This window comes from Mytilus galloprovincialis, chromosome 7 (assembly GCF_965363235.1).
Source record: "Mytilus galloprovincialis chromosome 7, xbMytGall1.hap1.1, whole genome shotgun sequence".
NCBI classification, from domain to species: Eukaryota; Metazoa; Mollusca; class Bivalvia; order Mytilida; family Mytilidae; genus Mytilus; species Mytilus galloprovincialis.
In genome coordinates this window covers 31,043,703-31,066,492 of record NC_134844.1, presented here as the reverse complement: position 1 = coordinate 31,066,492, position 22,790 = coordinate 31,043,703, and the positions used below count along the sequence as shown (strand labels likewise).

General features: G+C 32.6%; 1 protein-coding gene across 1 annotated transcript in view; it reads left to right on the top strand.

The window, feature by feature from the left end:
• Positions 1–22,490, top strand: part of LOC143084178 (C-type lectin domain family 19 member A-like) — a 53,558-nt gene extending 31,068 nt beyond the window's left edge. Inside the window, exons 4-6 of the mRNA XM_076260588.1 lie at positions 17,307–17,426; positions 22,081–22,254; positions 22,480–22,490. Of these exons, the coding sequence (XP_076116703.1) occupies positions 17,307–17,426; positions 22,081–22,254; positions 22,480–22,490 (305 nt within the window). The remainder of the gene's footprint in view (positions 1–17,306; positions 17,427–22,080; positions 22,255–22,479) is intronic.
• The last annotated feature ends 300 nt before the right edge of the window (positions 22,491–22,790 follow it).

The following is a 22,790-nucleotide window of genomic DNA, read 5'->3' as shown; positions in this document are numbered from 1 at the left end:
TTAAGCATGTTTGATAGGGCTATACGATTGCTTCTCTTTTAAAAGAAATAAAATCAAAAAATTTGCAATAAATTTTAAATTAATGGTATTCTTTGTTAAGCAAGCTTCACTTATTCTTTCAAGTCGTTTGTAATAATCTCATGACAACTTATATCATGGTATTACTTAAGACAAGATAACAGTAAAAAAAAGTCTGTTGCATAAAGTTTCATTAGAACAAGGCTTCTCATGATGAATTTTGTGTAAATTTTACAGTTTTACAGTTGTTATCATCTGTTGAGTACTGACCCTTCGACCAGTCATTTAAGCGTGAGAAGAAAAAAAATCAGGCATTAAGCTTTATAATTTTGAGACTATATAATATATATGTATATTATATATATGACATATACATAGTTTAAACTAGTATCTTATCTTGGCTATTTTGTGGGGTTGGAAAACATTCCATTTGTAACTACATTATATGCTGGAAAGCACTAAAATAAAAAGAAAGCTGTAGTTAAACAAAAAAATCGGCAAAAAAAACCAACATACATACATCACAAAAAAAAACCGAACATAAACACATTTATACTTACTGGTATGTCGTACCCTAAAAAATATTAAAGTATTATAGATACATTTTTGTATATTTGTTTATGAACACATTTTTAGACCGAACAAGTAAATATACCAAAACACAGAGAAACATATAATATATATACAATTTGTGTACTGTTTGTTCTACATGTACATGTACACGTTTGATCAGACATAACTGATGTCTTTACGTACGTTTCAGACATCTGGTGCATTTAGACGGGTTTCTAAAACTAAGTGTACACCTCTTGCTCTTATCCTTGTTTGTAGTTTTTTCTTTCATCCTGATGTTATAAGCTATTTTTGAAAGATCGTTACGTGCCTCTTTCATAATGACTGGAAGATCATCAACATTTCTTATCTTTGTTTTGCAACTTTGCAAGCCTGCGCCATAATACATTGCTTGTCGTCATAATACATGAACCTGACAATAATTGCATCAGGGCGTTTTGTACCGTCAACTGAAGCTTTTGCAAGAATCCTATGTGCACTTGCAATAGGGAAACTGTCGGCTTTGAATTGTTTAATACCAAGATCTTTCACAAATAATTTAAGTTATCAAATACTTCCCAAATTATCTCATTTGGTTTTTGTTCGACTCCATAGATGAGGACGTTGTATTTCCTATCATGTTTCTCAAGTAGTACTTGACATTCTTTGAACGAAGTTTTTTGTCTATGTCTAATTTGAGCGATTCTAATTTCTCGGTTTCTAAACAATTGAACTGAGATTCCAAATGTCCCACACCTCTCTCAAGCTCATTGTGGTCTTGCCTAAGTTGTTTTACCTCAGTTTTTGTGATACTAAGGTAAGATTTTACTTGCCTTACCTCAGATTTCACATCACTAATAAGTTCAGTCAAGTATTGCTCCACGGAGTCAAGCCTAGATGAAAAAATTGTGACCTTAGTATCTATACTCATCATTATGTGTTTTAGGTCAGCGAAATCTTCTTTTTTCGCCATGGCTATTTCTCAATACAAAGTTTTCAGTTAATCAATCAGTCTACGGATATTTTATTCGATATATGATTTTCGTACAGTATTTATTTGTTACCACAATATTCTGCGCTTAAGTCATGATTATTCTGAAAGTTTAATTTCATATTTTTAACCACACAAACACATTATAAATGGATAAACTGGCCCGAGACCACAATTAATTCCTCTATTAGTTCTTTGTAATGTTTTGTCTCATTAAAAAAAATTGACCTATTCTTTTTGGCAGATCTTTTGTGTGTGTAATGTACAGTACAAGTCCAAAAATATGTCCAAGTTTCAGAAAAATTGCTAGTATACAACTTACAAATTTAGCCAATACACATCCATACCCCTATGGACAAGTCAAGAGATGTTCCGAAAACTGTAAATATCACCTTTTTGCACCTGACCTAATCACTCTTTCCATATCAAAATCAGTTAAAATTAAACATCTAAAAATTTATTTCACCTCTCTGCTTTCATTTCAACCTTATAAAAGCTAAGAAATGTTTGAGAAAAGGAAAGAAAAAAATTTAAGAAGAAATACACTTTAATTAAAGGGAACTACATGTACATGTACACGTTTGATCAGACATAACTGATGTCTTTACGTACGTTTCAGACATCTGGTGCATTTAGACGGGTTTCTAAAACTAAGTGTACACCTCTTGCTCTTATCCTTGTTTGTAGTTTTTTCTTTCATCCTGATGTTATTAGCTATTTTTGAAAGATCATTACGTGCCTCTTTCATAATGACTGGAAGATCATCAACATTTCTTATCTTTGTTTTGCAACTTTGCAAGCCTGCGCCATAATACATTGCTTGTCGTCATAATACATGAACCTGACAATAATTGCATCAGGGCGTTTTGTACCGTCAACTGAAGCTTTTGCAAGAATCCTATGTGCATTTGCAATAGGGAAACTGTCGGCTTTGAATTGTTTAATACCAAGATCTTTCACAAATAATTTAAGTTATCAAATACTTCCCAAATTATCTCATTTGGTTTTTGTTCGACTCCATAGATGAGGACGTTGTATTTCCTATCATGTTTCTCAAGTAGTACTTGACATTCTTTGAACGAAGTTTTTTGTCTATGTCTAATTTGAGCGATTCTAATTTCTCGGTTTCTAAACAATTGAACTGAGATTCCAAATGTCCCACACCTCTCTCATGCTCATTGTGGTCTTGCCTAAGTTGTTTTACCTCAGTTTTTGTGATACTAAGGTAAGATTTTACTTGCCTTACCTCAGATTTCACATCACTAATAAGTTCAGTCAAGTATTGCTCCACGGAGTCAAGCCTAGATGAAAAAATTGTGACCTTAGTATCTATACTCATCATTATGTGTTTTAGGTCAGCGAAATCTTCTTTTTTCGCCATGGCTATTTCTCAATACAAAGTTTTCAGTTAATCAATCAGTCTACGGATATTTTATTCGATATATGATTTTCGTACAGTATTTATTTGTTACCACAATATTCTGCGCTTAAGTCATGATCATTCTGAAAGTTTAATTTCATATTTTTAACCACACAAACACATTATAAATGGATAAACTGGCCCGAGACCACAATTAATTCCTATATTAGTTCTTTATAATGTTTTGTCTCATTAAAAAAAATTGACCTATTCTTTTTGGCAGATCTTTTGTGTGTGTAATGTACAGTACAAGTCCAAAAATATGTCCAAGTTTCAGAAAAATTGCACGTATACAACTTACAAATTTAGCCAATACACATCCATACCCCTATAGACAAGTCAAGAGATGTTCCGAAAACTGTAAATATCACCTTTTTGCACCTGACCTAATCACTCTTTCCATATCAAAATCAGTTAAAATTAAACATCTAAAAATTTATTTCACCTCTCTTCTTTCATTTCAACCTTATAAAAGCTAAGAAATGTTTGAGAAAAGGAAAGAAAAAAATTTAAGAAGAAATACACTTTAATTAAAGGGAACTACATGTACATGTACACGTTTGATCAGACATAACTGATGTCTTTACGTACGTTTCAGACATCTGGTGCATTTAGACGGGTTTCTAAAACTAAGTGTACACCTCTTGCTCTTATCCTTGTTTGTAGTTTTTTCTTTCATCCTGATGTTATTAGCTATTTTTGAAAGATCATTACGTGCCTCTTTCATAATGACTGGAAGATCATCAACATTTCTTATCTTTGTTTTGCAACTTTGCAAGCCTGCGCCATAATACATTGCTTGTCGTCATAATACATGAACCTGACAATAATTGCATCAGGGCGTTTTGTACCGTCAACTGAAGCTTTTGCAAGAATCCTATGTGCATTTGCAATAGGGAAACTGTCGGCTTTGAATTGTTTAATACCAAGATCTTTCACAAATAATTTAAGTTATCAAATACTTCCCAAATTATCTCATTTGGTTTTTGTTCGACTCCATAGATGAGGACGTTGTATTTCCTATCATGTTTCTCAAGTAGTACTTGACATTCTTTGAACGAAGTTTTTTGTCTATGTCTAATTTGAGCGATTCTAATTTCTCGGTTTCTAAACAATTGAACTGAGATTCCAAATGTCCCACACCTCTCTCATGCTCATTGTGGTCTTGCCTAAGTTGTTTTACCTCAGTTTTTGTGATACTAAGGTAAGATTTTACTTGCCTTACCTCAGATTTCACATCACTAATAAGTTCAGTCAAGTATTGCTCCACGGAGTCAAGCCTAGATGAAAAAATTGTGACCTTAGTATCTATACTCATCATTATGTGTTTTAGGTCAGCGAAATCTTCTTTTTTCGCCATGGCTATTTCTCAATACAAAGTTTTCAGTTAATCAATCAGTCTACGGATATTTTATTCGATATATGATTTTCGTACAGTATTTATTTGTTACCACAATATTCTGCGCTTAAGTCATGATCATTCTGAAAGTTTAATTTCATATTTTTAACCACACAAACACATTATAAATGGATAAACTGGCCCGAGACCACAATTAATTCCTCTATTAGTTCTTTATAATGTTTTGTCTCATTAAAAAAAATTGACCTATTCTTTTTGGCAGATCTTTTGTGTGTGTAATGTACAGTACAAGTCAAAAAATATGTCCAAGTTTCAGAAAAATTGCACGTATACAACTTACAAATTTAGCCAATACACATCCATACCCCTATAGACAAGTCAAGAGATGTTCCGAAAACTGTAAATATCACCTTTTTGCACCTGACCTAATCACTCTTTCCATATCAAAATCAGTTAAAATTAAACATCTAAAAATTTATTTCACCTCTCTTCTTTCATTTCAACCTTATAAAAGCTAAGAAATGTTTGAGAAAAGGAAAGAAAAAAATTTAAGAAGAAATACACTTTAATTAAAGGGAACTACATGTACATGTACACGTTTGATCAGACATAACTGATGTCTTTACGTACGTTTCAGACATCTGGTGCATTTAGACGGGTTTCTAAAACTAAGTGTACACCTCTTGCTCTTATCCTTGTTTGTAGTTTTTTCTTTCATCCTGATGTTATAAGCTATTTTTGAAAGATCATTACGTGCCTCTTTCATAATGACTGGAAGATCATCAACATTTCTTATCTTTGTTTTGCAACTTTGCAAGCCTGCGCCATAATACATTGCTTGTCGTCATAATACATGAACCTGACAATAATTGCATCAGGGCGTTTTGTACCGTCAACTGAAGCTTTTGCAAGAATCCTATGTGCATTTGCAATAGGGAAACTGTCGGCTTTGAATTGTTTAATACCAAGATCTTTCACAAATAATTTAAGTTATCAAATACTTCCCAAATTATCTCATTTGGTTTTTGTTCGACTCCATAGATGAGGACGTTGTATTTCCTATCATGTTTCTCAAGTAGTACTTGACATTCTTTGAACGAAGTTTTTTGTCTATGTCTAATTTGAGCGATTCTAATTTCTCGGTTTCTAAACAATTGAACTGAGATTCCAAATGTCCCACACCTCTCTCAAGCTCATTGTGGTCTTGCCTAAGTTGTTTTACCTCAGTTTTTGTGATACTAAGGTAAGATTTTACTTGCCTTACCTCAGATTTCACATCACTAATAAGTTCAGTCAAGTATTGCTCCACGGAGTCAAGCCTAGATGAAAAAATTGTGACCTTAGTATCTATACTCATCATTATGTGTTTTAGGTCAGCGAAATCTTCTTTTTTCGCCATGGCTATTTCTCAATACAAAGTTTTCAGTTAATCAATCAGTCTACGGATATTTTTTTCGATATATGATTTTCGTACAGTATTTATTTGTTACCACAATATTCTGCGCTTAAGTCATGATCATTCTGAAAGTTTAATTTCATATTTTTAACCACACAAACACATTATAAATGGATAAACTGGCCCGAGACCACAATTAATTCCTCTATTAGTTCTTTATAATGTTTTGTCTCATTAAAAAAAATTGACCTATTCTTTTTGGCAGATCTTTTGTGTGTGTAATGTACAGTACAAGTCAAAAAATATGTCCAAGTTTCAGAAAAATTGCACGTATACAACTTACAAATTTAGCCAATACACATCCATACCCCTATAGACAAGTCAAGAGATGTTCCGAAAACTGTAAATATCACCTTTTTGCACCTGACCTAATCACTCTTTCCATATCAAAATCAGTTAAAATTAAACATCTAAAAATTTATTTCACCTCTCTTCTTTCATTTCAACCTTATAAAAGCTAAGAAATGTTTGAGAAAAGGAAAGAAAAAAATTTAAGAAGAAATACACTTTAATTAAAGGGAACTACATGTACATGTACACGTTTGATCAGACATAACTGATGTCTTTACGTACGTTTCAGACATCTGGTGCATTTAGACGGGTTTCTAAAACTAAGTGTACACCTCTTGCTCTTATCCTTGTTTGTAGTTTTTTCTTTCATCCTGATGTTATAAGCTATTTTTGAAAGATCGTTACGTGCCTCTTTCATAATGACTGGAAGATCATCAACATTTCTTATCTTTGTTTTGCAACTTTGCAAGCCTGCGCCATAATACATTGCTTGTCGTCATAATACATGAACCTGACAATAATTGCATCAGGGCGTTTTGTACCGTCAACTGAAGCTTTTGCAAGAATCCTATGTGCATTTGCAATAGGGAAACTGTCGGCTTTGAATTGTTTAATACCAAGATCTTTCACAAATAATTTAAGTTATCAAATACTTCCCAAATTATCTCATTTGGTTTTTGTTCGACTCCATAGATGAGGACGTTGTATTTCCTATCATGTTTCTCAAGTAGTACTTGACATTCTTTGAACGAAGTTTTTTGTCTATGTCTAATTTGAGCGATTCTAATTTCTCGGTTTCTAAACAATTGAACTGAGATTCCAAATGTCCCACACCTCTCTCAAGCTCATTGTGGTCTTGCCTAAGTTGTTTTACCTCAGTTTTTGTGATACTAAGGTAAGATTTTACTTGCCTTACCTCAGATTTCACATCACTAATAAGTTCAGTCAAGTATTGCTCCACGGAGTCAAGCCTAGATGAAAAAATTGTGACCTTAGTATCTATACTCATCATTATGTGTTTTAGGTCAGCGAAATCTTCTTTTTTCGCCATGGCTATTTCTCAATACAAAGTTTTCAGTTAATCAATCAGTCTACGGATATTTTTTTCGATATATGATTTTCGTACAGTATTTATTTGTTACCACAATATTCTGCGCTTAAGTCATGATCATTCTGAAAGTTTAATTTCATATTTTTAACCACACAAACACATTATAAATGGATAAACTGGCCCGAGACCACAATTAATTCCTCTATTAGTTCTTTATAATGTTTTGTCTCATTAAAAAAAATTGACCTATTCTTTTTGGCAGATCTTTTGTGTGTGTAATGTACAGTACAAGTCCAAAAATATGTCCAAGTTTCAGAAAAATTGCACGTATACAACTTACAAATTTAGCCAATACACATCCATACCCCTATGGACAAGTCAAGAGATGTTCCGAAAACTGTAAATATCACCTTTTTGCACCTGACCTAATCACTCTTTCCATATCAAAATCAGTTAAAATTAAACATCTAAAAATTTATTTCACCTCTCTTCTTTCATTTCAACCTTATAAAAGCTAAGAAATGTTTGAGAAAAGGAAAGAAAAAAATTTAAGAAGAAATACACTTTAATTAAAGGGAACTACATGTACATGTACACGTTTGATCAGACATAACTGATGTCTTTACGTACGTTTCAGACATCTGGTGCATTTAGACGGGTTTCTAAAACTAAGTGTACACCTCTTGCTCTTATCCTTGTTTGTAGTTTTTTCTTTCATCCTGATGTTATAAGCTATTTTTGAAAGATCGTTACGTGCCTCTTTCATAATGACTGGAAGATCATCAACATTTCTTATCTTTGTTTTGCAACTTTGCAAGCCTGCGCCATAATACATTGCTTGTCGTCATAATACATGAACCTGACAATAATTGCATCAGGGCGTTTTGTACCGTCAACTGAAGCTTTTGCAAGAATCCTATGTGCATTTGCAATAGGGAAACTGTCGGCTTTGAATTGTTTAATACCAAGATCTTTCACAAATAATTTAAGTTATCAAATACTTCCCAAATTATCTCATTTGGTTTTTGTTCGACTCCATAGATGAGGACGTTGTATTTCCTATCATGTTTCTCAAGTAGTACTTGACATTCTTTGAACGAAGTTTTTTGTCTATGTCTAATTTGAGCGATTCTAATTTCTCGGTTTCTAAACAATTGAACTGAGATTCCAAATGTCCCACACCTCTCTCAAGCTCATTGTGGTCTTGCCTAAGTTGTTTTACCTCAGTTTTTGTGATACTAAGGTAAGATTTTACTTGCCTTACCTCAGATTTCACATCACTAATAAGTTCAGTCAAGTATTGCTCCACGGAGTCAAGCCTAGATGAAAAAATTGTGACCTTAGTATCTATACTCATCATTATGTGTTTTAGGTCAGCGAAATCTTCTTTTTTCGCCATGGCTATTTCTCAATACAAAGTTTTCAGTTAATCAATCAGTCTACGGATATTTTTTTCGATATATGATTTTCGTACAGTATTTATTTGTTACCACAATATTCTGCGCTTAAGTCATGATCATTCTGAAAGTTTAATTTCATATTTTTAACCACACAAACACATTATAAATGGATAAACTGGCCCGAGACCACAATTAATTCCTCTATTAGTTCTTTATAATGTTTTGTCTCATTAAAAAAAAATTGACCTATTCTTTTTGGCAGATCTTTTGTGTGTGTAATGTACAGTACAAGTCCAAAAATATGTCCAAGTTTCAGAAAAATTGCACGTATACATCTTACAAATTTAGCCAATACACATCCATACCCCTATGGACAAGTCAAGAGATGTTCCGAAAACTGTAAATATCACCTTTTTGCACCTGACCTAATCACTCTTTCCATATCAAAATCAGTTAAAATTAAACATCTAAAAATTTATTTCACCTCTCTTCTTTCATTTCAACCTTATAAAAGCTAAGAAATGTTTGAGAAAAGGAAAGAAAAAAATTTAAGAAGAAATACACTTTAATTAAAGGGAACTATATTCGTGAACAACGAAGAACAACGAAAAGTGGGGTCATTAATTGTGGTCTTGGGCCAACTACATATTTTTCTTCAGCTTGAAATTTTCATGAGCGCCGCCATGACAGGGGCGGTAATCGGGAAGTTGATTTTTCGTTCGGGTTTTTTAGCAAATAGTCCGGGATTTTCAAAGAAAGTTGTGATAAAAAAAAATTATTCTTGACTAGAAAAAAAGACTTTTCTAGTTTATAACTGTAATTAGGTAAAGGACAATATCATATCTTCCCAACAAATCACAAAAACCATATGACTATGGTGGTCAGAGTTAACCTTTTTTCAATTTAATTCTGTTCGGAAAACGGTCTACCACAACTTTCCAGTCTTAAATTATATTGGATCCTTTATAAAAAGGTTTCTAGAACACTGTGTAGGGGATTCATAATCTTTTCAACTTCATTCATGGTTCTTTTGTTGTCACAGCTAATAATATTTTTCGTGGTGAACCCGCCAGAGTTTTTATACAGGACATGTTATGGTATATCCGTGTCCGTCCGTCGTCAGCAAGTGGGAAATTAACTCAAAAACGCTGTAACCAATTTGCATGAAACTTCGAAGAAATTATTATATCTATTTACTAGGTAAATGTATCACTATCCTCCCTTTCTGATTTAATAAATTTTAGATTTTACATCTATTGGATTGTATTAAACAAACTAGCTGATCTTTGTTTTATTCAATTACTTCAATTATTGAAACTAGAAAACTTAAAAAGTTATCAACATTTACAGCTTTCATAGATTTTAAAAAAGCGTATGATACTGTTAGTAGAAAATTATTATTTACTAAATTGGATGATTTAGGAATTAGTACACATTTTTTATGTACATTGAAAGCTATATATTCACATGTAAAATGTTGTATTAAACTTAATGGCAATATGACAGATTGGTTTAGCGTTAATTCAGGTTTAAAACAAGGATGTGTATTATCGCCTGTTATGTTCAATATTTTTATTAATAGTTAAACTTTAATTGATGTAATAAATAGTACTGCAACTGACATCGAAAAAGACGCTTAGTTAACGAGTTTAATGGTCCGGAATAACACACGGCTGCAAATTGTTTTAAATGATAGAATAATATCTATATTTTAATTTCCGTCGGGTCGTAAAAAGTTTCTATGGTCATATTTTTGTATTTTATCCCTTTAATGGGGGTTCCCCACAATTTACGGTTTGGGGTAGTTACCTTAAAATCCAAAAATATATTTTTTGGTTAAATTTCCCGCTATTTTCGTAAATATTTTCTATGCACATATCATCAAGGATCATCGGAATGATGAAGACATAAATATAATACCATCTCCAAGTAAAACTTTCAAACTTAAAGTTAGCTGTTTTTTAGGTAGAAATTTAACGCGTTTTTCTTTGAAAACGAGAAAAAATATGATTCAAAAATAGTATTTGACATTTGAGAGGACAAAACATATCATTGCAATACTGCCTGCAAATTTTGTTGGGCAAATTCCAAACAATTTTGTCAAAAACTCAAAAATAAAAACATCATTTGTACCTTTTTTAATTACGGAAATTTCCTATCCGTCAATCAGCCCCACCATTTATTTTTTCCTTCACCATCAATTTGATAGTTTCGATGTGATTATATAGATTTTTTTAGGAGAAGTTAATTCATTTTTGAGTGATTTGAATATATATAGTAGTTCTTTCGTGTCTTTTCTGTAAATAAGTTATATTTTAATTTGTTAATAAAATTTTGACTTTATATAAAAGTTAACCAAATCCTTCGGATAAGAGGTTTTTCCGGATAATGACTATAGTTGACATTGTGTGAAAATACATTGTATGTCAATGTTTAACCTCAGAGCAATTAATATGCATGCAAGTACTATAATTGAAGATTCGCAGAGATTTGGTGTGTGACAAGGTGATGCTAAAACCAACTTCTCTTAATATTCTGCTTTCCGTGGGCGAATCATCAGTGATGTTATGAGACTTGCACCAGAAGGCAAAATTGGTGCGTCTTTAAATTAGATTGATTGATTGATTGTTGGTTACTTAACGTCCAGTGACAAATATTTCATGCATGTTCAGGACGAGAACAAGTTAACAATAAAAAAAGAGGCCATTCGGGATGATGATCGGGAAAATTTAGACTGCCACTGAAAAATGATGGTATATTGGATTGGGACAGAAATTTTCCATTGCAACAGGCCACCTTCGGACTCCTCAAAGAGTTGATGCAAGGGTTTTAACATGCAAAGAACGTGACACTCCCTTTACACGAGGCATCGGACTTAACGTCCCCATTCTGACCGGACGTGACTGCGAACTTGATACATCCCGCACAGCCAAACGGACGCCCCACTTCGTTTTACTGCCGGTCGGGAGAAGACCAAGTGACCACATTTCGTTTCCCCAGTCACCCTTGGGGAACTTTAAATAAGAAACAACAGAAATCCATACATGTGATCAAACTGATCGACATGTATCCTCACAACCTGACACTTTTATACGATCTCGCGCTCAGTTTCTTCCTTGTAGTTTGGATATGAAAACAGGGTTTTTGTGTAAAAGACAAACCTTTAAAAAGAAAACAAGAAAACTACGCAAAACTGAGTCCCCTAAACTTGTTGACAGTCTTTTAAGTTGTGCTTATTAATGTGAGTAATCATTTATCCATGCATAACCAAGTACTTATTGAAGTCAACACCTGTGCAATTAAGTAAAACAGTTACTGAAAAATTAGAATTTGAACTTGCTGTCAGTTCATTAATAACGATTGTTAGTGATGTGATTTGTTCTTCCATAAAAAAAAACCTTTCTCATGTAGCACATCCTCTATATATACCGATCAATTTACCCAAGATTGTCTCTGATGCTTACCAAACTGCCAAACTCCAGGATTGTCTCTGATGCTTACCAAACTGCCAAACTCCAGAACTACATGTAACTAGATATTGTGACACCTTACAATTCAGACACAGTGGGGCCAAGGGATATGAAATAAAGAGTTAAGCTCTGAACTCAATTTAGGGGATGCCATATCTGCTGCAGGAAAATTGAAGTCTATGTTAAGACTTTCAGAATTACACCAAGGTGTGTCTGAAAATATTAAGGATACATTAAAAGAAGAACAATTACTTCACCCTGCACCAGTGCTCTTATGAGCTATGTCCTCGTTTTGGTATTTCTATGGAAATGCATAGCTTGTTAATAGATATCGGAAGATGTGGTATGAGTGCCAATGATACAACACACCATCCAAGTCACAATTTATAAAAGTAAACCATTATAGGTCACTGTCCGGTCTTCAACACGGAGCCTAGGCTCAAAAGTTCATTTGTTAGTTAATTGATAAAAATAACACAAAGGCGCTTCTGAACCGTATATTGTCCCTAAAGATAACAAAAATTCGTAAATGGATGGCTATTACAAAATCAATCGTTTCTGTAGCAACATTCGCCCCATTACATTTTGGATTGGCAGTGCAGATACATCATGCATATGCATATGGAAATATGGGTCACTAACATTGATCGAAACTTTGTACTCACATTTCTTTTGTGTTTCCTTTGCAAAGGTAAGACTATATCTGACGAGTTTGACCGAATCATGACGGTATTTACGCTCCAGATAGCATTTTTACTCAAAAACTGTGTTTGCTTTGAACAAACTCTGTCCTACGCCGAACTTGTTCTTATAAAAAAGGGAAGTGTCTTGTAATGCTAATACGCGTACTGAATCCGCATATGATGACTAAGAGATTGATTCATGTCCCTATTTTATGAATACTTGAGCTATTGTGTGTCACTTTTAAAAGTTATATAAGGACCATGACTGATTTTGAAATACAACATTAGAAAATTGGCATTGCGTTGTATAATTTTTCATCCTTCCCTTAAAAAATTAATGAGTTAACTTTTTTACCAGGATTATCCCACTAAAAAAATGTTCATGCACCAAACTGACTTTGTTTTACACTCATTTTTTTTAAAACTCGCATTCGCCTCGTGTGACTATAGTATATTTTGTGTTATATAACTGCCCTGTCTAGACTTTGCAAATACACAATTTGTGTTTATCTATAACTAGATACTAATTTTTACAAAATACACAACCTTTAAGATGCAAAATTAAAAACACTGTTTCAGCGCTTGAATTTTGTTTTTTTCAAAGATAGAAAAAATATTGAAATAATTTGATAAACTGGTGTTTTATACTTTAGAAAATAATTCTGTAATATACTATAGTGAAATACTATACACAATATGAAAGTTTATGGATGTGAAAAGGTCAAGGCCACTTCTTCTTTTGCTATGTCTTAAATGGAAAAAAATTAGAAGGTTCCAAATCAACGCAATTTTTTAATGGCAGCTTTTCATATAAGTAGTCAAATTTGTCGTTTTAACATCGTTTATACCATATGCTTATGATTGAACCGTTTTTGTAGCATTCTATTGAATAAATATCAGAATATTTCTCCTTTTTGTCCTTGTGGTTGAAATGTTGATATTTTTAGGTCTGACCTTTGACCTCAATTTCACAAAATTGTGACCACTCTGGATTTTTACGACCCAACTTTTCTTATTATACACGTTTTCCTCTTTCCATCGATATATAATTTAGGTGTGTGTTCTTCCGGACCATTAAAGTTTTAAAAAATGAACTCTGGTTGCAGTACTAAAAAGCACTAGACATTGGTGTAGACATTGATGGTGAAAAAATTGGTATACTATTATATGCTGATGACATTGTATTTATTGCTGAAAATGAAAATAATTTACAAACTCTATTAGATGTATTAAGTAATTGGTGTGTTACCAATTGTATGAATGTGAACTTAGATAAAACTAAAGTTGTCCATTTTAGGAACCCTTCGGTTCAACAAACATCTAAATCTTTTTTGTTAAATAATAATACAGTACAAATAGTATCTTGTTACCAATATCTTGGTCTATTGCTGACAGAATATCTCGATTATAATGAAATGGCCAAAGCTGTAGCAAGGTCTGCAAGTCGAGCTCTAAGTTTATTAATTGTAAAATGTAAAGCACATGGTGGTTTCCAGCACAGTACCTTTACAACATTATTTGATACTCGGGTCTGGTCAGTCATAAGCTACGGTGCATCCATTTGGGGTACTCGTACTTTTTCTTGTATCAACGCTGTCCAGAACAGAGCTATCAGTTTTTTTTTTATGGGTGTTGGCAAGTATACGCCAAATGATGCAATTAACGGGGACACCTAGTGTAAAGCAATGGACATGTGTCTTCAGGCACTGGGCAAGATGTAGTGTCATGACCAATAACAGAATAAATTATAAAGTGTTCAAATGGTCACATAAAAATTCTGTAAACAATAAGAAAAACTGGTGTAATAGAGCCATGAAAAAACTTAAAGATTGTAATTTTGATTTGTATACTGGTATTGATTGTGTGCTGCATAAGAATATTGTTCGAGAAATTGAAAATGTTTTATTTAATAAATATATTGTAGAATGGCAAACAAAAAACAGAGTAATGGTAACAAGCTTCGTACTTATAAGCTATATAAATCTCAATATTGTACAGAGTTATATTTAAAACAAAATATGTCTATTAAATTTAGAAGTGCTTATGCAAAATTTAGATGTGGTGTTGCGCCACTTAAAATAGAAACAGGACGTTATGAGAATAAACCAATAAATGAAAAATGTTGTTTTATGTGTAAAAATGAAATTGAAGACGAAAAACATGTATTTACTTTATGTCCTTTATATGCAGACGTTCGAAATATATTGTATAGCGAAGCTGTAAAACATAATGATCAATTTTATAACTTGTCTATTGACGAAAAGTTTATATTTTTATTCAGAAACGAAGAACTATGTCAGGTAGTTGCTAAAACCTGCTATAACATTTTATGTAGAAGAACAAATTTTTTATTTGTATATAGCTGATGATATATTTTAAATCTTAGATAGATGTAGTTTTAAAATTGTATAAATTTTGTATATAATTAATCCTTTAATATTAGTCTCTCATAATTCTTAATAGAATGGCACTTGTATATGTTTTAGTATTTAAGCTAATGGTATTTTACTGTTAGTTTTAATATACAATATGTTTTATAAATGTTATCCAATATTTCATGTTATACGCAATGTTTTATATGTTTATTGGAATGTGTAATGTTATACAAGTGGTGAGACTTTAATAAAATATTGAATCTTGAATCTGTGCTGCATTTCGTATTAAACAAAAGACACTCTTCAACATTGAAGACAAGAATAGAATTCATGACAAAATTATGTTTATGGTTATGGTGACTTGTTTGTAATTCTTTAATACTTTACTGAACATTCTTGCTGTTGACAGTTATTTCTATCTATATATATAAATGAACTTGGTCGAGCAGATTCTGAGGAAATGATTTTTGTAAAAAGTTAACGGACGACGAAGACGTTTAGCGACGAACGCCAGGTGATTGGAAAATATCTCACTTGATCCTTTTGGGCCAGATGAGCTAAAAAGGGGTGATTTACCAGTTTTCGGACAATATTTTTAAAGTGGTTTTAGAAGTTTTCATTGACTTGTTTACATAGATTAAGGTAACCTTCCTTAAGTTTTTCCTAAAGTTTAGATAGTACCTTGATAAATGATTTATAGGTTTCAGTGCAAGTGAGAACGGATATCGTTTGATATCAACTTTAGTAATGTGATTTTAATATAATACGGCAAGTTTATTCTATTTGAAATGAATAACGAGAGTTGATATCAAACTGTATAACATTCTCACAAGTTGTTAAACCTTTTTGTCAATGGCCTAATTAATAGCCAATGCGATGCCGTAATATCATCTTATGATTCTGGATAAAAAATCAAATTAACGCAGATTTCCATATCAATTTTTCATATCACACTCTGTGCAGTGTGATACGAGAAATGTCTATGTATGCAGAATATAGATAATAAGCGACAACCATAAGAGAATGAACTTTATTCTTTGAAAACGCTACGGGATTAGCAGTTGTTTATCAAAAACGCAGTAAGAAACCTACTGGGCAGCAGAGAATAATCATAAAAAGGCTATGCAATAAGAAATAAGTCAGCCCCATTATCAAACTGATGAATGCATTGGTTTCGTGCCTTAAAAAGTACACAATTTTAACTCTTTTTTGTTTTGTTTTTAAATACACTGACTTTTAACATTTAAAGATATAGGAAGTTTGTATAATCACTCGATAAAACACGGACGCACTCGAAAAAGCCCCGACTGCTCTCGTAAAGACCCGAACACATAGAAATGAATTTAGTCTCAAAATGTCGTTTTCAATGCAATAACAACGATGTTTGTAATGTGTCTGTATATAACGGATATAAGGATTCCATGAATGTATTTCCATCGTTATTTGCATTGGTATGTGTATAAAATTGGCTTTATTCTGGTTTTTTTTTGGAATAAAAGCATCGTAAAGCCTAATTCAACTTTTTAAACAAAAAATAATATCGGATTGATAATATATTTTTATCTTAAAAGTCATATGAAACGAGTGACTTGTGAAAAATAATGTTTATCCAATACTTGAACCAATGCATGTACATTTTTATTGCCATTTTATTATTTTTCGCAAATATATCGTATAATCGTCATTTTTTTTCTCTTTGTCTGTTATGAGGTGAAAAATGGCAGCTATTTAATTGTCGTGTTTTTAAGCTTTACCAATTGTCACCTTATAGGAACTAATCAACAAAGAAGCATGGATATTAAGCACGTGTTTTCAATGTACAACCAGATCATTTTTCTTTAATGACAGATCCATGCGTATTGCGATGACCAGATTTTTTTCGAGAAGGGTCACTCTAAGGTCACTTTGCATACGTAAAATATGTCGGCGAATTGCTTCATGTAAGCAAGCAATGAATAAAAAGGAAACTTCTTCTAAATGTGGACAAATTAAAGAATTTTCTTCCGAAAAAAAATATGTACATATGTTTTATTATGAAAACTGTTCATTTAGTTATAATAAAAAAAAAACATATGAATTAGATTTTTTTTTTAGTTTAATGTTTCGTATAACTTTAATTCAAAATAAAACTAAGAATGACTGATAAAATGAAACATGAAAGCAAAATATTATTCTAAACATATTTCAATGTCTGAACCCAAGGAAATAAAGGATGATCTTATTATGACTTTGATTGTAGGTGAACCAAATGATGCTGGCAATGAAGACTGTGTAATAGCCAGTGATAGCAGTGATAGCAGTAAAAGTGGCTGGAATGATGAGATGTGTAGTGATAATTTCATATTTGTATGCGAATGGCGTAAGTATTAGTTTGTTTAATTCGTGTTTATAATTGAAATCCTATTCCTTCTTTCCACAAACAACTCAGAGGACAAATGTAACCCCCCCCCCCCCCCATATTGTTGCTCTTACAACTATGAAATTACATTTGTAAAAAAACAAATAATTAAAATGGAACATAACATATGGTGTAGAGTTCTCCTGTTTTCATTTGATATAACAATCACATGTTTCAGAGGTTATTTTATTCGGAGCCTTGTTTTTATTTTTATGTATATTGACCTTCAATATAAACAATCTTGCTAAATGTAGATTCATTAAGTCATGCAGGGCCGTCAGCTATATAGAGGCATGTAGGCAGTTGCCTCCTATTGCGGGCACACAAAAAGAAAAAAGATAAAAAAATGAATAGAAAACAATAGTTAAAATCATGCATTATTTTAATAGCACTGGTTGTTAGTTTAAACAACAAGATGATTTATCATAAACAAAAAGTTCACCGATGGAAACTTTTAAGTCTATTAAGGAGATTTGATTGAAATGTACAATAGAGCGAGCAATCAAACACGGGCAGTTCTATTCAAATATAAAACACATACATGCAATTGCTTCTGTTAGCTTTAGCAGCTGGGTCTTGCAGTTGTGAGAGGTCGGTTTCTGCGCAAAGACGCCGTAAAACATGGAACAGGTCAACAATGACTGGAAACAGATTGTTTTGTCTGGATATGCTTCATATACATAGAAGTGACAATGTGGCAATATTGAATGCATAGTAGTGCTGAGGAGATGGAATTCGTCCGGACACAGACAAAAACGCCTTAGCATTTGATGAAACCTAACCGAATAAAACTTTCAGTGTAACCAGTGTTACGTTATAATAATTTGAATTTGAAGTTATAAGTTATTAGGTATGCATTTTCATTTTAAGGTTTGAAAATTGTGTCCCTGAAACAAAATCAAAATAACTCGATTCGGACAGCCAAAAAAAGCCGGATACACCACAAAAACTTGAAATGTTCAACTTGAAGGGGCCTTTAATTTTAAGTTTAAAAATCGTTTTCCCCAAACTAAGTAAACATTGCTTGTGAAGAATCATAAAGCAGGAAAAAACGTTAAACATCTTAATTTACCGGCCCACGTAATGTAACTCTGGTTTATAACTATTTTCACTATATTCCGGCAGGCGCTTATTTATTGAAACATAACAAAACTTTATCAAGTGGTGGATTATTGGGAGGAATATTTCATCAGTTTACGGAAAAGGTCCGAAAAAATATCCTTTTCTTCATTAAATCGCTCCAAAATAAATCCATAAAATACTCAACTGCCTCCCCTTTCAACCATTGTCCACCCGAGTAGGTAATACTATCAAATAAATATCAGAGGCACACACATAACTTATTTTGCGAATTGGCCTGGTTATCATATAGATAAAAGAAGTATAATTTATGATAAACAGGTAAATACATGACCGTTTTCATATTGACGCGGTAATCATACTGCGATTCATTACTGAACTTTGGCTGACTTCACTAGGTTTTAGGCTCATGTTTTAACCGATACATTGTGGAAAAGATAATCGTTTTACACAAAATTCATTAATAATGTATTTACACACATAACTCATTGCCATTGGTATGCGCTTATTATCTTCGAACGTGTCAAAAATATGACACTACACATGGAATCTTTTACTAAACAACCCCTATTACAGAACTCAAATGTTTGCTGCAAATTTGCAGTAAAAAAAGTCTGATGTTGTCCAGAGTTCTGTGTTGTTTTTAAACCTCAATTCTCTTTTTGATGCTACCTCATCAAGAACTGATATAAAAATATCTCTAAATATACACAAGGCAAATTCATATTTCTACACATTTATCATTTTAACCAATTGATTGCATTAAGTTTCTCAGTGTTATTTCGATTTCTAGAAGATCTTATAAAGATTTGTTTTCATTTTTACCACTTGAATTATGTTTTTTTTATAAATTTTTCTTGAACGGTTTGAAGGGTAGTGGTAACTCATACAAATATTCAAGACCTCTGGTTGAGTAACATTTTCTACACGTTTATTACAATATAATATAGGCAATTTGTAATCTACTAGTATATGTTATTGTAGTTGTTTTTTTATGACCCCGCAACAAAGTTGTCGGAGCCATATAGTTTTACACTTGTCCATCATTCCGTCATTCCGCAACAAACCATTAAACAGACTTTTTTCTAAACGCCTTCAGATATTGGGCTGATGTTTGGTATATGTAAGTTAACCATGATGAGTTACAGTTCAAGTTTAATGTTCCGCTCCGCTAATTTTGGCCGAAATTACGGACTTTTTTATTCATTTTTTATTATACAAATAAGGCCGTTAGTTTTCTCGTTTGAATTGTTTTACATTGTCATATCGGGGCCTTTTATAGCTGACTATGCGGTATGGGTTTTGCTCATTGTTGAAGGCCGTAAGGTGACCTATAGTTGTTATTCAGTTTTTTATTCATTTTTTATACAAATAAGGCCGTCAGTTTTCTCGTTTGAATTGTTTTACATTGTCATATCGTGGCTTTTTATAGCGGACTATTTACGGTATGGGCGTTGCTCATTGTTGAAGGCCGTACGGTGACCTATAGTTGTTAATGTCTGTGTCATTTTGTTTTTTTGTGAATAGTTGTTTCATTGGCAATCATACTACATCTTCTTTTTTATATTTAGATGTTGATAAATTGTTTGAAATCACATTTATACGGACATTTTTTCTAAACGCCTTCAGATATTGGACTGATTTGTGGTATGTGAGTTAACCTTTATGCGTTACTGATCAAGATAAAGTTTCGATCCGCTCCGCTAATTTGGCCGAAATTACGGGCCTTGGACTTTGATAAATTGTTGAAAACACAGTTATATTGACTTATCTCTAAACGCCTTCAGATATTGGACTGATTTTTTTGTATGTGAGTTAACCATGATGCATTACAGATCAAGTTCAAGTTTCGTTCCGCTCCGCTAATTTCGGCGGAATTACGGGCTTTGGACTTTGATAGATTGTTGAAAATCACAGTTATACGGACTTTTTTTTCTGAACGCCTTTACATATTGGGCTTTTGTATGTCAGTTAACCGCGATGAAGTTTAAGTTTAGTGCCGTTTAACGAAATCAAGGGTTTACGACTTTGAAAACTGTTGTAAATCACAGTTATCCGGACTTTTTTCTATACGCCTATCAATTTTGAGCTGATATTTGGGAGTACAATCATGTTTGTGTTCACATGCGTTGTTGAAATTGCAGATTTTTCAACTTTTTGTGAGACGGGTCATTCGTGTCGTTTCGATACATCTAGTTTATAATCTGTTTTAGATTTTTTTTTTTATTATATATATTATAATAGTCTTTTTTATAATAAAGATATTTTATGAATTAATCAAATGTTTATATCACTAAGAAAAACAGATAAATTGACACTCATAAAAATCGTGTCAAGATCCGACGGAATGGTTATGACTTATTTGTAATTTTTCATCACGGATTAATAAAATTGAGAATGGAAATGGGGAATGTGTCAAAGAGACAACAACCCGACCAAATAAAAAAACAACAGCAGAGGGTCACCAACAGGTTTTCAATGTAGCGAGAAATTCCCGCACCCGGAGGCGTCCTTCAGCTGGCCCCTAAACAAATATATACTAGTCCAGTGATAATGAACGCCATACTAATTTCCAAATTGTACACAAGAAACTAAAATTAAAATAATACAAGACTAACAAAGGCCAGAGGCTCCTGACTTGGGACAGGCGCAAAAATGCGGCGGGGTTAAACATGTTTGTGAGATCTCAACCCTCCCCCTATACCTCTAACCAATGTAGTAAAGTAAACGCATAACAATACGCACATTAAAATTCAGTTCAAGAGAAATCCGTGTCTGATGTCAGAAGATGTAACCAAAGAAAATAAACAAAATGACAATAATACATAAATAACAACAGACTACTAGCAGTTAACTGACATGCCAGCTCCAGACTTCAATTAAACTGACTGAAAGATTATGATTTCATCATATGAACATCAGGCACAATCCGTCCCGTTAGGTGTTTAGTATCATACCATCATAACATATATGAAAAGAACATAACCCGTGTCATGCCAACAACTGTTTTTAGAATAAATGTGTTTAGTTCCGATGCAAAGACCTTATCAGTGACTCAATATTAACGCCAAAATATGCAATCTTTAATGACTTGACAACAGTATCGTAATTATATCCCTTCTTAATAAGTCTATTCAAAGGTTTTGTAAGTTTCTGAGGGATAAAACTGGTTTCATTGATTATTGGTGCATCAAATATGTGGCAATAAATGCAAAACATGTGATAACCATTTTTCAAATTCCGTTATCACGAATGATAACAATCTATGACAACCAATTTAATTCGTTATCATGTAAAATTAAATTTTGTAGATTCATTATCCTTAATTAAATACGTGTTAACGAATTATGTTTTGGGATGAAGAATTATACAATTCTTGATTACAATTTGATCCGTGACTGTCCTAAATGGAGTAATGTGTTTTTGTTATAACAGGGACAATTTGAAAAAGAAATAATTACATTTACCTCCATTTATCAATAGAAACAACTGTTTAAAATACTGAAACATACATATATATCTTCTTAACTTTCAGCTATATGTGGCGGTCGGACAATTCAAAATCGGGCATGCAATGAGAGAGAATCATATGATAAAATAACCTTCAGAGATAAATCTACACGAAATAGCGGAGATGGAAAATGTACCTCACCAGGAACATGTAAATATTGCAAGGATGGATTTTATGCCAGTGGTGGCTATTGTAAAAGTAAGTCTATCTTCAATAAGAATGTAAGCGCAACGTATCCCCATTCAGATACTAGTATATTCCCAAAAAAATAAATAAATGTTATTATGTATCGTTGAAGACTAGGATGTTTCGTTGTAGTCTACATGTAAAAAGTGGATGATAGAATAATACAGATAAAACACGTCTGATTTTCACAGAGGTATTTATGATCATGATATGTTTAGATAATGTATTCAATATCAGCCAAAAAATGATCGACAATTCTAATATGACGCTCTTCTTACACTAACGTCTTTATAAACACTTTCACTTAGTCTTCTTACAATAAAAAATGGGTAACACTTGACAACTGAATTTGTAAGGAAATTCAATAAAGTCTTTAAAAAAGTGGGTTTTGGTATGAAAGTTTGGCCTATTAAAACAGATTATCACATCCTAGTTTTTACGGTTATGTTGTTTATAAAAACAATTCTAATGTCAAAGGTATGGCGTCACATTTTATGATCAATTTTATCACATGCAAAGTCATTCAACGCTGAGAGTCGATGATACTT